The sequence below is a fragment of the Myzus persicae genome, unplaced genomic scaffold (assembly GCF_001856785.1).
Source record: "Myzus persicae strain clone G006 unplaced genomic scaffold, MPER_G0061.0, whole genome shotgun sequence".
Lineage (NCBI taxonomy): Eukaryota > Metazoa > Arthropoda > Insecta > Hemiptera > Aphididae > Myzus > Myzus persicae.
Window position 1 is genome coordinate 349,612 of NW_019104222.1, and position 18,404 is coordinate 368,015.

Genomic DNA, 18,404 nt, shown 5'->3' on the forward strand with positions numbered 1-18,404 from the left:
TTTGATTTTTTGGATTTTAGTAAGAACTATACTTATAAAAATCTTATATTACATTTTAGTTTTTTTTTGCAAGGCATACATATTTATTTAAAGAAAAAAAGGAAAGTGTCAAATGCCTATAAATAGCTGACATGTAGATTACACAACAATTCATAAAAGAAAATAATAGAAAATGATAACGTGTGTAACAAATATATTTTTCAAGTTCCTACAATAAATATTTTTTGAATAATAACAAAAAGACCAAAACCGTTTTATTGGAAATCTTGGTTTACAATAATAAATTAAAACCAAATAAAATAGGTATTGAGTGAAAATATTTGTTATTTCCCAATTTTTTTCTGATTTGTTAAGAATAATTGTACCTACTTGGATTTGTTTTACTTTTGACTCCACAAAGACCAACTAGATAAACTTTTCTACGAGAAATAATATGGATGTTGAAAATACAAGAATATTTTTACTTCTCAAAAAAGTGATGATGCACAAAAGAATAATCATCGTTGTAAATTAAATATATTAATCACTCCGATTAGAATTTAAAATGTTTGTTTTCATTAAAGAAGTAGAGAACTTAAAAAAAGAATAAAAAGAAAAATAGTAAAGAGTTATAATTTATTAATTTGTATTCAAAAATATTGTTATTTCATAATGACTTCAAATTATACTCAAAAACTTTCATAATAATTTCGACTTTCGAGACAATGTGTGTGTTAACTGTTATAATAGAATCGCCCAGTGCACGCTATATCGTCACTATATATAGCACAGTCTCATTATCTGCACCACAACAAAACCGAACATTGGGTTAGCCCTTTTAAACGAACATTATAAGCATGTGTCCCGATAAAATTATAATGCTATATTATTATTATTATTATTAAAAAACGTAAATCCATTGAAACGAATTTAACAATTCATGCGCGTGATGCGTTAAAATAGCGTGTAATATGTTGTATTTTACGGGGTTCCTATATTTTTTGTTTTTACGTTTAGGGTCATAGTAATATATTGAGCCGTTGGGTGCAATGGAACGTGCAACGATAATAATAATAATATTATTATATATTCCCTGTTGGTTATTTACAGTGGAAATTTGTGATCAACGGCCCGTGGTGTCACGCGGCGAGCAGTATTGTCGCGATGATTTTTTTTTGCCTCCTCCTCCGAGAGTTATAACGCACGCGAGACCATTATACGATTTGATTATTTTTAATTTACCTTTTGTCGCAATCATGTTCATAACAATAATAATGTAATCGCAAGGACTTATTTCACAAAATATTATCATGGTCATGGTATACTATAATATTAAGTATGACGCGATTGGAATGAACACCCGTCTGAGATTTCGGTACGAACAATGCATGTGCGTAATCTGTATTAGAGATATTTTACATTTTACTGGTACCTACAAAAATTTGGTAGATTAACAATAAAATGTGCGTTTAAACTAATCTGACCATGAACGCAGTCCCGAAATTATTGATATATCGTGGTTTTCAGAAAATTGTGAAAGATTTTTTAAGGTTTTGTTACGAAATTATTAACCATAGGTACCTACTATGCACATATCTTATAAATCATTGTGTAAACAATTCATAACTTTACTATCGTACAGTATTGAAATTATTAATAAGCTTAAAAACACGAATAAAATATATATATTCAGAAAAAAATTGGGGAAATGAACACTGAGTCCACAACTCCATAAGTTGGTCCAATCGGAACCGAAACGTGTCATCGCTTATAATCAGGGCTTGCATTTGAAAAATAAATTTTGTTTTACGTTATTTACAATCAAAACGTTATACAAATTTTGAGTTTATCGTCATTCAAAAGTTAAACGTTATTCAACTTTTGTGTTTATCGTTATTCAAAATTAAAACGTTATACAATTTTTGCGTTTATCGTTATTTAAAATTTAAAAGTATACGACTATGACATTTTTTAAGGGACATAATTTCCCTGTTCTGAGTTTTAAGTAGGTATTGTTTAATTTTATTTATTTAATTAAATCCGTTAAACTAATATAAAGAAAACGTATGCACGTTAAAACTATAAGTATAATAGTAAAAATATAAATATTAAACATTTGACAACAATTAGACAAACACTGACGAGTGAATAAATCTGAGCAAACTGAACACCGAACACAATAGTTGAATAACTGAGTGGTATAAATTTCGACCGTAGTACAGATAGTACAGTACAATATTATCAGAGCATCACTATTATTAGCTATTGGTAATTAAATTATTCTATTAATAACTTCTTATTAAGTTTTAAAATAATATCTAATACGGGATCTCCCGGATAGGCCGGATACGGAATAAAATTAATTCTTGGATTGAATAAATAATTGAATACTACTAAGTATTATTAAATAATTGGGAATTAATTATTTCGTTTAATGGAATACAATATATACCGTTTTGCGTTATGTTTTGTTTAATGATACATCATATATTTTGTTAAACGTTACGTTTTGTTTTGTGTTATTTATTTATTTATTTACGTTTATCGTTTTCCGTTATAATTACGTTTACAAATTTCAATCGTTTTTTTATCAAATATAACGTTATAATCATAACGTTATTATAACGTTTGCAAGCCCTGCTTATAATACTAGTTACTTTGGTAGGGTGGGTGGTAAGGGTGATGGTGGGTAGTGTCGTGACGACGAACTATTGTGCAGTTTAATACTACACAATATATTGATATAATAGCATACGAATATGTACCTATACGCCATAACATGTGGAAACGCACAATAGTAAACCGTATACTATTATGACGGAATATGAATGAGCGTTGGTACTTGATATACCTATTCGAAATATATTATAATATATAATATGTCGTATCCACTTAGTGAAATCGCTCTTTTCATGAAGTGGACAACCTCTTCATAAAATGTATCAATTTTGTGAAAATGAAATTTTATTACACAATATAGATAGTTTTTCGATATTATCGTGAAATAAATCAAATTAAATTTCGTCCTTACAGTGTAAATGTGTAATAAATGACTAAAATGAGTTTAGAATTTTTAAACTCAAGTGTTGAACAAGTTTTGCTATTATTAAATTACAAACAAATAGTTCAGTGGTTAAGCACGTCATGATGTTAAACATTTATTAGCCTTGTTGCAAATAAATATGAAATAAATATTTAAAAAAATATTGAATATTGATAAATATAATATAGTATAACAAAATCAATAAATCATTATAGTATTATTATAAAACAAATATTTATCTGTAGGTTATATTATTTATTTGCACGTGGCTGAGAATTATTGCAACCAGAATTACACAGCATTTTTGCTAAAAGGTAGTACCATATTATATACATGGTATTTCTCAAATGGTGACAAGAAATAATCTAAGAACTTGAAAAAATAAACATTTTTCTGTGTATTTGAAAATTCCGAAAATTCCAAAAATAATTTATATTCATAGTTAGAGAGAAATATGTTAAATGTGCTGCTTATTGAATCACATTGTAAAATATATGATGATTCAAATTCTCTCTATGAAAATGGATTGGAGACAGTTAGTTTAAACAGATAACTGGAACTAAATCAAATAAACAGTTAAATAGGAGTTTTAATACAAAGATACCTTTGTACCCATTTTTTTTTTTTTTTATCAGTATGTCCAAAACATTCTAATACCAATATTATTTAGGTTTAATGAATGTATTAATAATGTTATGGATAAAGTAAAAAAGTGAATTTCTTAGAATTTCCTGGTAATATATAAAGTTTCTAATGCTGTAAGTGAGCAATGTAGCACCTACCTATGGCTCTGGAATTGTATACTAAGGCCAAGATCTAACGGGGAATGTTAAAGTTCAAGAAATTGCGAAATTTATTTCGAGTTCTATTTAAATATAACTGCAAACCAATTAAAAAACGATTTATTGTATTGAAATGTAATTATTAAAAATGAAAATGAAATAATGATTTTATAGCAAAATATTATCTGTTACGACAAGGGATTACTTCCATGTTATTTTGAAATACAAAGTCGACCGTAGTCTTTGAAATTCGTTTATAATGTTAAACAGCTCTTAATTGTTATGCACTTACTATTAAAGATCGTGGTACCTAATCAGTTATGATTATAAGCCGGTGCACAGGGTTATCGGCAGGTGGACCGATGACATGTCCTGTGAACAATTTTTGTACACGATTTTAATATAGATAATTATTATATAGGTCATATCTCGGTACATATGTAACCAAAACTACAGTAACAAAACAAATAATTTGTATATTTTAAATTTGGCAGAATCTAGATCAAAATAATATAGGTTGGTATGTGAGAATTATTATAATCGGTTGCTATTATGAAATAGTTATTCCCTTAAATACCTATTAGCTACATGAATATATATATTTTTTAAATGCACATATCTGCTATAAATCAGTAATTTTACAAACCTCATTTCAAATATATTAAATCTTGTGAGAAATTTATAAAACTATAAAAGAATTATATTGCACATTATCCAAATATACTAGGATAATATATTTGATATGCAAAGATTGTACACGTTGACCGTTAAAATATATATTATATATAAATATTATCGTGTATGAAACAAATTTCCACTCTTGAAACGTGACTACATTTCTGTGCGATTTTCCGGTAGCTTTTACATTTTGCCCACTGTCGTGCACCAAACATTTTATCATTCGTATGAAAATTTAAAATAAAGCTTAAAAAAAACTAAAATCAATAACTTTTTACAGTTATTAAATACGAAGATAAAAAAAAAATGATGCACGGATAATATCGTCATCTATCTCGAGTATAAAAATATGTCGTTTTCAACCTTCAGGATTCTTTACCCCGCTAAATCGTTTATTTTATTTTATTTTTTATTAAAAATTACGACTGGGTGGCACCGCCCTCTTGAGTACCCACGCTCATATAATGTTATAATATAACAATACGTATGCAGTCATCGATGCAATAATAAAATGTGATGGTTAGCGTGCATCAGATGATGATACACATAATATTAATATAGGTGCGTATATAAATGATATTATGCCACCATCAGACACTCAGGCGCGTTGATTATCTCATGATATAAATTGGGAAAGTGGTGTCTTTATCCACATACGTGTGGGCGGATACATTTTATCGCACAATATTATATGTAGGAATGGGGTGGACTTGAAATGTATAATGCAATACCTATATATAACCACGGATGATGCTTCTTCATTTCTAGGTTGTTAACATATTCTGCTGAGGCTTAGCCTGCCAAAATCCTCCTCCGTCCCCGACTACCCGTTCGTGTTCGTATAATATGATATACTGGTCGGAATTCGATTTTGAGTTCGACTACAACGTACGACGGTGTTTTTTTCGTTTTGGTAGTATGCGCCTAAATAATGCTACCAAAAATATTTATGGTTACAATGTGATGGTGGATTTAATTTTTCTTATACATAATACCTACATTATTGATGATGGTTAGGTAACTGGTTCCAAAGACAGATAATGTACGAAATTCGTAAAAAAAAGAACCATATTGTTTCGTACCAAGCAAAAAAAATACCTTTAAAAAATAATTAAATATGGTCGTAAACCTTTTTGTTAAAAACAAAATGACAAGACTCTCACATGCATACATTGACTTAACACACACAAATATATTGAATTGATGCGAGTGTAGTGAATTAGAATTATTGTATTAATAATATGAGCTTCGCAAAAAAAGAAACAAAGAGTTTTATTGTGTCTCGCTGACGAATTATTTATTTTAATCAGAAAAAAAATGACACTGTGTTTCACTATGATAGGGGTACGATAGAAAAAGTGCTCACTACTGGGAGATGAAACCTACCGAACGGTATGACAGTCGGTGCAATGCCAGAATACCCGACTATTGCCCCATGAACTCCGACAGAGATATCGATCAGTGCAATGCCGGATAAACTGACTATTGCACTATTGGCCAATATAAATACCGTCCGATAGGTTTTGGGTGTTGAGGCTTCTACCTGAAATGCACAAGTCTGCCCGGGTGGGTCTTGCTACAGATCAGGTAAAAGAATGGTAGCTGGTCGGCGGTCGTGCGGCCTTTTATATGCGGTTTATCGACGATCATTTCAGCGGGTCTCGTGTTCTGTGACAGACTGGTAAATTACCGGTGCCGTGTTCTGTGACAGAAACCCGAAACCGCAAAAGTGCAATCGCCGATAGACGCATAAATAACAATTATATAATTAAGAAAAGGACTAGACAATAATAATTATAATAACAATATTGCGATAGAGTAATTTAAGGTGGGCGGGAGGGCAGTGGTGTGCGTTATCTTTGCGACTATGATGCGGACAGTGAGATTTAAACTATAATATAGGAGATTTATTTTAAAGAACGGTTTGGGTGTTTATAATAAATAAAAATATTTCACAACATTAAGATGTATTTATATTTTATACTGAGTTAATATTTAATAATATCATACAATCTTCAGTCTTTAACACGGAACTAAAGATTTATATTGACCAATGACTTCGTCTACATCAAATGAAATAACTAAGTCACATGAAAAAAACATGTACAAGGAACGACAATATAAATAACAATAACCAAAATATACCATGGTACCAATAGGTACACAAAATATATATTTGCTCTAAGGCGAATTGTAAATGATGCGGATTATTATAAATAAATAATAATTATTAATTATCACTGAATCTTTTAAGATGAATCCATCTCAAAAGATTACCTACCTATTATTTGAGTTAGGATTGGAATCCACTTTGATTTTAATATATCTCTTGCGTGTTTTAATTGAATACTAACTACTAAATTCAATCAATAATATTGATGATTAAATTTATATTCTTGAGAATTTATACTTTTTTTCCAAAAAATAGCCAGTTATTCAAAATAAAATGCTCATTACCAAAATTATTTTGTACATACAGTTATATTTTTCATATTTTAGGATTTTAAGCCTTTAGAGCATATTTTAGATTGTTTTAAATACATCATACTAAAGTGCTCTTTTTATAGTTCGGCAAATTGAAAAATTAAAAATAATTGTTGATAGTGGGTAAGCTGATAGTTTGTGTCAACCGTGTGTGTAAGATGGAAGAACAAATTCAAGCAAAAATGTCCAAATGCCAAATGTTTCAAACACAAAACAATAATATTTTTAGAGCACTAAGACTTATTGATTTGTTTAAAAACAATGTTAAGAAGCTCATAAGTATGAATGAGCTTTAAGACCAACAAAAAATGTGAACATGTTTAAATACAAATATTAGTCTTAATATTATTATGACAAAGTTTTCAAAAATATTAGAATGTATAATTTTTCAGTTCTTATTTTATGGGAATAATTTTATAACTTATAAGAATTATAATTATCTGCCCTAATTTTTATATTTTAAAATTATTATGATTAATTATGGGCTTATAGCATTATCACAATAACGGCGATGCACGAGGTATACTGTGCCAAGTTGGCAAACTGGCATCTATTTAAACATATATACCTATGGTAATTACTTACCTACACTGTTATACAAGTCAAGTCAATTCCCGATTTCCCTTATCGTTATAACGTCTTCATTGAACAGGGATAATTTTTTATGATTAATTAATAAAATTTATAATAATACATACTATATTATGACATCAAATTTATTTCGAAATCTAAATCGTCAATACTTTAATATTTATTTATTTTTGTGCTTTCGTGTTTCAAAAAATTAAAAAAACCTAACATTAATAACAGGTATTATTCCTTTTCCTGCAACTCTTCATGTTATTTATTTTTCATTATATTGTTTGATAAGCGACTCTCTTATCTCAAATTAAAGGGTTAGGAGTAATTTGAACTTTCCAACGCAGCTTTAATTCTAAATACAAAATACTCGACCATTTTATTTAAATGATTATTTTAATAATTGTCAGTTTACGGATTTAATGATAGAGGCTTTTAACGAGAAAAAAAATGGATTAAGTCTTGTTATTTTTATTCTTTTATTATGTATATTAGGCAAACCAAACCCATAATATTAACTGGGCAATATAATATATTGAATAGTTTATTACGAGGGCCGCACATAAATACGTGTCGAAAAAAAAACATTTTATACACATTTTTTAATTGTATTCATTACTTGCCATACTATAAAATACTTATTCAATTAAAGATCATCAGAAGATAAGACAGAATAGTAACAAAATGTATATCCCTCACTAACGTAAAGTTGTGAAACAAAAGGAAAATGATATCGCTTTTTTTTCAATTAATTGTTTATTAATATTGATATTTGCGCCCATAGAAAAATGAGCCAACATGTGGCCGCATGTGGACTTTATGTGAACTAAACGTTGAAAAAGGATATATCTTGAGTTATGTCACTGGGCATGCAGTAGGGTACCGTAATACATATTATATGCATTTATAGGTAGTTTTATTTATCTTTATTGTGATTTTAACATTGAAATTATTATATCTCGACGCTTAATACATAAAGTTATTTTTGGCAATGCTTTCATACGACGGTTGTGCGGGAGAAAAATAGCCATTACCTACACTTATTATTAGGTACCTACACATAACCGCAGCACATATGATACTTCAGAAAAAGTTTTCTCGACTGCGATGATTATTTATTTAACGAGAGAGGGACATGTGTGATACGTATCCACGTGGTGCATGCTTAAATTAAATTTCTAGAAACAATTGGTTGGTACCATAATATTAGGATAACTATAAACGTCTAAACGACACACAACATCGTAGAAATGCGCATCATAGGTGATATGGAGAGTGGTTAATTAACGTCGCTATATATAATAGCAGGAACGTCCCTTTACGTGATTAAGTTGTTATAATATTATTATGCACAAGTCGTTTATGTGTGTTATGTGAACAGTGTATACGCACGTGTTATTTTAACGTTGAAAACGTCAAGGTATAACAAATTTAATTAAATTACAATTTTTAAACAAGTATTATAGCTGTGTACAATATGAGATATATGAGAATCAAATTTAATATATATTTATAAGTGTTAAACATAAGGGTCAAAACTATATGGCTTATAAAAATCATATTGTATAAATCGATCGACGAACGACGGTAATATTATTATCCGGAAATGAATTATTAAAAGCGATTTTATTGAAACCGATAGTTAAAAATGGATTTTTATTTTTTAATATATTGATATTACAATATTTGTTTAAATATTGATAAAAAAGTATTTATTTTTACCTAGTGTTAGGCTTAGTTTAATCGTTTGTTGTACACGACTATATTTGTTACACAAGTCAAATATGTATAGCAATTATTTGAACCTTGCTCGTATATTCAACACAATATATTTATAATTAAATATTTTGTTGACGTTAATGTTTGCCAGAATCCAAACCATGACATTTGGGTATTGTTTATTTCCGGAAGGGCTTGAAAAAACAATTGAACAAAAAAAAAACCTTTGAACACATTTTAAAATATACATAATTGTGGCTTGGTGTGGCGTGGTTGTTGCAATAAGTACAACACACCAATGTGACTTAGAGTAAACAACCGTCCACTGCTACAAGCTACCAGATGGGTGACCACCTTGTTTCCTAGTGCCAAAACCTAGCACCTCATACACGAGTTTCCAACAACCGTAACAACCCTATCGCGACTCCTTATAGTATATGTTGCCTTGGGATAATTAATTTTTAAAAAAATTGACATAATTACTAACGCTCCCTCCCCCCATAATTGATTGTTATTAGAGCTTGGATTTTGATGTCCTAAAAAAAAAATTGAAAATCCCTTAAAGCTAGTAATATTACTATGCTATCAAAAAATGCGTTTAAAAATGTATTTCCTCCAGTGTAAACTATCTCATAACGGAAACGTGCTTGCAATTGGAGATTTTATTTAAAAAGAGACTTTGAAATAATTAAGTCACTAAAAAAAGTATTATTTTTTGTTATCGTCTCTTTAATTATATGAAAACTGTTGTGTACCGAGTGGTATTGCTTACCTATTACACGTTTGACACAATGAACAACAATGCACCTCCTCCAATTTGCTTGTCATAGTATAGTATATTTTTTATTACAATATTAACTTTCGCTTCAAAAATGAATTTCGAAAAATGCATTTAAAAAATCGAATTTGTCAACAAATGTATGCAAAATATGAATATCATTAAAATATTTTCCCAAAACACATTTTCTATTTACGAAGATCCGTTTTAAAACACTAGAAAAAAATGACATTTCATACAAATTCCAGCCCTAAATACTATACAACTTAAGATAGATATCACAACTTCGATCGCATTTCCTAAAAGTATCGTTTTCCACCTTTAGAATACTACATTATTTTTAAAGTTAACAATGATTTAATACATAAAAAAACCATTACGCTGAATTTTTTCAGAATTTAATCCTTGGAAGGAATAAATAATAATTATGTTTGAAGTTAGAAACCTCAAATACCACAATAATTGTTATTTTCATTGCAGATGTACGTTTTGAATTTTTAATACAAGAATCTGAATTAATTTTAGTGAAACTTCATCTAATAAGCAATCAAATTTTAAAATGAGCATTTTATAATAATTGTATTATTTTTTTTATTATTTATATACCTTTTATGTATATAATACGTATATATAAAAAAGCAATCAACTTCAATCTCATTACTTATCATAATATAATAAATTATAAAATGATGACTTAATGCACGAGTAGCTTAATAGGTTTTTGAGTATTATAAAAATAGAACTGATCACTGCTGGACTACCGGCACAATAATCTTATGCCATGTTAAATACCTATATATTCAGTATAGGTACACAGAAATCGAAACATTTGTAAAACGTCCCATTATTTTTTGTGAAACATAGTCAGTACTTTTCCCCGGTACATAAACTACTGGGATTCCCGAACTAAGCTCAGCAACTTAAGTTTATCAATAGTAATACGGATGTGTGTGGGGTGTCGGGGGGTGAGAGGGAGGAGCGTAAACCTTTCAAGAAAGCTGGGAATAAATCGACGATAGTTTACAAAACCCCGAGTATTATTCGAATTGAAAAAAACCGATTTGTACAAATATCGTTCTATTATGAAACCGCGGTTACACGAGTCGATGATCCATTGACATTTACTCCTTAAAAATAATAAATAATACAAACAGCTCGAAAAATAAATACTATTATTTAAAAAAAATATTTATAAGTAATAGAAATCATTTCTTATAGTAACTATGAGTACCTAAACGCTAATTAATATATAAGATAATATAAATTTTTATTATAAATAAAAAAATAAGTACGATGTCAATCAGTATTACGAGTAATTATGTATTACTATACTTATAACTATAAGTATTATACAGAATATATTATGTTAACTAAAATAGCTCTTTATTTTTATGTTACAACAACTAATATATATTTTATAACATTTTTTCGTTCAACGCCTTTTCAAAAATATAATAATTTTGATGTATAGCTTTACATCTACTTACAGGATACTAAAACCACGAATAATTATAAAACTACGGGATTCGTGAAATGTGTATTTAATATTTATTTTATTTATAAACTTTCAACCATATTGTTTTAGGAGTACCATTTGAAGTAAATATATGTAGCGTTTTTAAAATTTGTCTAGGATTGTGTGTGTGTCTACTGTCCGGCTATATTTAAAGAACTCGGTTTTCGAAACAGAAAGCGATAAAAACGCAGAACTTAATGGATGTATTTTTTCTCATGTAAACCCCGTCAAACGACTAGGACCTTTGGCTTCGTAATGTAACATTCACCTCCGTCCAGTATTACTGCCACATAAAATCTTGTGGCAACGAGCAAAAAATGTGGTTTAGTGCAAATAAAAATAAAATAATGTCGGTGATTTCGAGTTTCCATCAAAAGGAGTTTTATAAGCGACGAACGATTTTCCATATGCTAAAAGACGCTCGTGCGAAATTCATATTGTTATGCTTGAAAAAACCAATATTTGGTGTAACGTAACGATATCAAAAATCTTCAATCGAGCACTTACATTTGGAGAATTTTAAGAATAATATATGACATTATTTTCGAACGACAAAATATATTTTATAATTAATTTCATATAATGTGTTGAAAATTTTAACTGTCAATATTTTTTGTAGTCCATTACACGGAAGAACTATTTTTTAAGTAGCAGATTACACTATTTTATTCACTGTACACACAACACTGATAGAGTTAATATATACCAATATTAATACTTCTAGTTGATATACTAGTTTATTTGTGGTCAGAAAAGTTTCTTATTTTTTGAATAGGTACCTTTATTTCATCTCGTGGTAACTAATGTTATTTTAGTGCAAATACTATAGTCAAAACTCAATTGAATGATCCAATTTTGAACAAGTTTAAAAAAAAAACCTGATTTAATGTGTCACTATTTTTACATGTTGATCTCATTTTGGCCTCACTTTCATCCTACTATAACATATCCCATGATATTAATATTTAAAATCGAAATAATGCTATTTTCTCAGGTTGATCGCCTTGATCAAAGCCCAATATATGATCTGGATTGAGTGCCATGTAATGTCGATGAAATGAATCGGTGATGCATATTGAATTAACCCATAAAGTTACGTTAAAACATTATGAAATCGATACGACGTATTGATATTTCGATTTATGTGTAGAATTCAACGTTTCTTTGTGGCAGGTCTCTAAATGTTTGGCACTGAACAATACCTTTCGTGTCCAACTGAAAATCGTCGGGGTGCAGTATCGGAAGTAGGTTCGATTTTTTTTTATTGATATTTTTTTTTTTTTGGCACACGACCATTGTGTTATCTCGCTGATAGTTAGATACACACTTCGATTACAGTTAATTATAGCTATCGTCACTGCTGAGGCAGATTTTGACTTACCCCGAAGGCTGGGAGACATAGATAATAACGATATTGCACTGCAGCTACTTACTGAATACTATTGTATTGTCATTAGGCATACTGCACAGCAATTAAATCAATCCTATTAACTATCAGAATATCAACACCCCACACAATCGCATTAAAGGTGTTTGATTATTCAATTTCCAAATAACTTGTCCTCGTTTATTCACAACGTGGCCATAATAATTGCTCTATTTATTCGAGTCGTATATCCTCCTCTGTGGTTTAAAATTTAAATGTATTTCCGACAAAAGCATGATCCGATTAGGCATGCAGTATATCATAATATTCATGGTATATCTATTGCTTATTACCGAACGCTTGTAGGTACTTAATGCAACATTATCAATATTCAATATGTTACATTAGCATTTAGCATACAGTTTGACAATTCACTAACCAAAGAATATACATAAATGGTTGGTTGATCACATTTTTTCATACTAATACTTTATTAAATTAATTATATTATGTTATTCAGTTTTTTAAAAAGTTGAATATAATATATTGAATACCTGGTCAAATGTGTAGTTATGGTTTGTAAGACACAACCAATCACGGTAGTTGCGATATTATAATACGCTTTTCGTATAAATACTTAAAAAGTATCTCCAGAGTGGCCATGGCATGCGTGGTGCATTTTTGTAAAAAAAAGAGTCATCTAGCTAGTACTTAATTTTCTAAAATTTGAACCCTATAAATACCGTGTTTAATATAAATGATATAATTTTTATGTGATTTCATAAATATGAACGATGACTACTCATTCATGGTTATTCCTCTTTGTTCGGTTCTTTGAACATTTTACCTTTTTCTAAAAATCAAACAGTATTATATTTCAATATTATGAGTTATGGCTACCTATTTAGTGTTTAATCAACCAAATTGTATTACCTATGTAGTTTAGTTTTATTTATATATGTTGTATTTTTTTCGCTACTCGGTTATGTAATACATATCGATGTATCAAAACAATATATTTTCATTAATACGAATAAGAATTATCATGGTTTTCAAATTGCAAAATCATTTCGCAACTAATTATTTAAATCATATTTCAGTCAAAAATAGTATGCGTATTATTTCCTAGATATATATTAGTATGTACAGTTATATATTCATAGGTTCATAGTTATTATTAGAATTAATTTGATAACTTGAAATAATGAAAAATATATTTAGCGCACGTATATAATATTATGTTATATATAAGACGCGAAACTCTCAATTATTTTAAAATCCACGAGACCAAACTGAAATACTTACATCTTAAATTTAAATATCGTAAAAATAGATATGAATATTGAATATCGTAATAGAAATCAGTTAAATATTTAGGTTAGGTTAGGTATTACATTAAGTGACTTAAAAAAAAAAATAATAAACTGCCTCTAATTATACCAGTCTGTGTTCTGTTATTGTGTTTGTGACGTCATGTTTGATGTCTTATGCGAAAGTACGCATTGAGTACAACGTGTAAAATAATACATATAATCCTACTCTTGAAATAATATCTATGTATTTTAAGGTACAGTCCTATAAAGATAATAGTATGTAATTGATAAGATAACACGTGTATTTTATGCTAGTCTTTAAAAATTAACCTAACATTAAGTTTACACATATATACATAATAAATGATTGATACGTTGTTGTAGTAAAAAAAGACACAGTAATGAAATTGAAAAATGGTTAGCCGGGAAATATGATGGTAGGTTGATAGTAGACACTATAGTAGCAGTAATTAGTGGTGTATAAGGATTATAGATATATATGATAATGGAATAATTTAAAACTGCTTCGATTCGGCGGTTTGATGGACTGTCACAAATTATTAATGAAGGGTTAACGTGTATTTATTCGTTGTGATCCTTTTGTTTGAATGTCGTGGAGTGTCAATGCTGGTTACACTCAATCGTATCGATGACAAATTACGATGGAATGGTATGTATAATATATATACAACCAAACGCTAAGGTACATTGACTATGGGTATCCACTTATGTTTGAGGTCATTTAAAATGTCTAGTAGTTTCGATTCTTTATGGTTGGCGTGCGTGCTTATTATTATTCTACTACTGTTATTTTATAAGATGTGTAATATTGTATACAATATTTTCTTAATGCGCTTATACTAATGTTGTGTGCCATATTATCGTGATTGCAGAGATATATCTTAATGGGGTCGGGTTCGATTCTCGGTATTCAACTACAGTAATATTATGAGCAATTTAATTGATTTGTATGCAGAGTTTGTAGTAAAATTATAATAGTATTAATTGCTGTGACTTGTTTTTCTAAATTATTTAGGATACTAAGTTAAATTAATTTAATATGCATATTGCATATGCTAAATAATAATTATATAATACTAACCAAATAATAAATACAAATTAAATATAGTCTGAACAATAATATAACAAAATAACTATGTTGTTATACTTAAGATAAGCAATAAATGCAATACTTAAATTACATTATTAAGCTAGAGAATACGTAGACTTTATAGTCTGGAATCAAGTGTGGATAGTGATGGATAGTTTAATAAGAAAATAACTAATAAGGTTAATCATCCCAAATAGACAGTCCAACGATCATTGCCAAATGTCTAAATAACCCGGTGAATGGGAATATGAACACACAGCCGATATTTATTCAAACGGGAAAATGTCATGTTTCACAACCGATTCCAGGAATGGTAGTGTGGACGATATGTAATATGATGTTTTGACGATAAAACACTGTGTTGCTTTTGTGTTTGATTAGGTATATGAATCTTTGTATGGAAACAGTAGGGATCCACTTTACATTAATAGTGTGCATCGGTCGTACGAAACGTTTAGTGCATATGATATGTGTGTGTATTTTAGAACAAGGTTTGGGGGCGTTTCTAGTAGTATAAAAGCTTGGGAAGCGTCAAAACAGAGCGGTTGATCGTAAATACGAATGGAATGTCTGTTATGTATTTGTGTGTTGTTCTATATATGCGGTGTTGAGGACGTCTTGTAGTTTACTATATTTTTGTCTATTTATTTACATTTTAAACGTATCAAAATATTTTATATTATACATATTATAAACATAATATGCAATTATTTTTACTAAATTGTATTTATAATAATTATTCGTTTCATTTGTTTCAGAACTTGAAAAATCAGATTATGACCACCAATTTGTGGGTAGAGCAGGTAATGTTTGTATTTCCATGACTATTATCTATAACTTGTCGGGAAAATCGAAGTATTATACGGCCATTTTATATCTGCAAATAAATCACTACTTGATGAGAATTTTTTTTTGTCCCTTAAGTGCTCATGTCATTGTATTGGAGCATGCTGTGATATTCCTATATAGGGCTATCGAGCCCTCTGCCGTCCATCCTTTACTTCACTGTGTCGGCAATCAATACACCCCATTGTATATAATATATACGTATATATTATTATTTATATATGGATATATTCTTATACACACACACATTACACATATATATATATATATATATGTATGTATTAAAGGGTGGGTATTATGTTTTTGTATTTTTATTTTTAACGTTTTCAAAAGAATTCAAGCAAAAAGAAAAAAAACTGCTCGCATTAACGAATAAAAATCATCGAATCATCTTGAATCAAACATTTTTGGATTTTGATGAAAACCTCATAATTTATTCGAAACTATCATGACGTGTATTATTGTATGCATAACACAATAACATAGAATACAAATCAAGTTGTGATGTACGTAATATATTTTGGTATTATTGATGTTGCAATATCGATTTGTGATGTGTAAGCAGTTTTTAAAAAATCCTATTGTCATTTTAAAATAGGTATTAAACTTCAAATCTAGTGCGTATTATTGTACGATTACATACTTGAATATTTTTTTTCAAAAATAATAATATTAATATTTATTTGTGTGAACCAAACACAAAGAACATTTCGACATTCATAGAAAATACAATAACTTATCAAATAGGTATAACATTTCACAATATATTATAATATCATTGATATTACATAAAATTGCAGACAAACAACAGTAGGTAATAACATTTAAACCGACCAACTGTATACGTTTTCTTTTTTAACATTTTGATTTGGTGTAATACAATATCGTTTGTAATGAAAATCGCATATACGCACAACAAAATATATGAACATATTAAACGAAATTGGGGTGCTGAACTAATTATCTCCTAAAATAATTTGAAAACATATTATCAATATCACGTCATTATAAAATTATAATGGTCTATATTATGATACCTTTGTATCGTTATTAAAATATAATAGATCGGGTAAAATATTTTCATTACACGAAGACGATATTGTTCCACAGCGTATCATTTAGGTACCGAACTTAAATATCATGTCCATGGAGAAATTAATGAACTGAAATTTATCGTTAATTATAGCCGAAAGATAAGACTGGTCGCAATTTATTATTGAACAAAAATACCATTATATTATGTAGGGTTTGAATCTGGTGAATAGTCAATAACGAACGTGATAATATTTAATACTCAGAGTATTATTCTGAGGCGACTTCCAAAAATGTAACTGCATGAGCCATGAATACTAAATGGTGAAAGTGTATTATGACAAGTGTAAGGCCCACTCAGAACAGATGTGCACACTCAAGCACCGCACGTATGTTTACATGTTAAATAATGTATTACAGTTATGACTTTAACACTATGCATGTTAAGGTTTGACGAACTACGTGTAGGTGCACGGAAATAGTAAGTTGATAATCCTTTACTGTCTGAATCGGAAAGACCGTCTCACATTTAAACATTTTTTTTCTTAGAAAACACACAGAAGAAATATTCAATTTTCGTTTTTTCATAAATAATTATCATATTTATTTCCATCATCTTATTTTATTATGATCACAATAGCGAAATAATATTCTTTTGATTCCTAAGATTTTTTTTTTATTGGGGCCAGTTCGATTTATATTAAAAAACATTAAATACGATTCATACTGAAACAATTTTTGTGGAAATAACACCGAGCACAGTGTTTTCTATACTAAATGAATCCGTTCGGACCGTTCAGATAAATCGAAATTAAAATAACAATTGAAACATTCTATAATTCAATAAGTAATTGAGTTTGTCATAAATAAAAAGCTATGTGACATTTTAATATTAAAATTATGTTGCTGTGAGCTAAGAAGTTTTCTGAAAAGTTCTTGCTACTCTAAAATGTGATCTCTTACCAATACCATCGAATATCGAATATGGGTCACCCATAAGTTTGCCATTAGCGTTGCTTGCCTTAACTTTATCACAGTTCAGCTCGTCCCCTTCGATTTCCAAAACCAACTTATATGGAATATTATCACACTGTAGTTTAAACTGCGATTTCCACGGTACTTCTTTACACTAAAACTATCAAAACTATCCTTGAAATTCAAACCATTACAATAGTTTA

The 18,404-nt window shown here is 29.0% G+C and overlaps 1 protein-coding gene across 6 annotated transcripts in view; it reads left to right on the forward strand.

Annotated features, from left to right (window-relative positions):
• The window catches only part of LOC111040164 (acetylcholine receptor subunit alpha-like), a 177,806-nt gene that overhangs the window by 50,581 nt on the left and 108,821 nt on the right, over positions 1-18,404 (forward strand). For all 6 annotated transcript variants that reach the window (XM_022323934.1, XM_022323933.1, XM_022323935.1 and 3 more), the window contains exon 3: positions 16,107-16,151. In XM_022323934.1, coding sequence (XP_022179626.1) covers positions 16,107-16,151 — 45 coding nt within the window. The remainder of the gene's footprint in view (positions 1-16,106; positions 16,152-18,404) is intronic.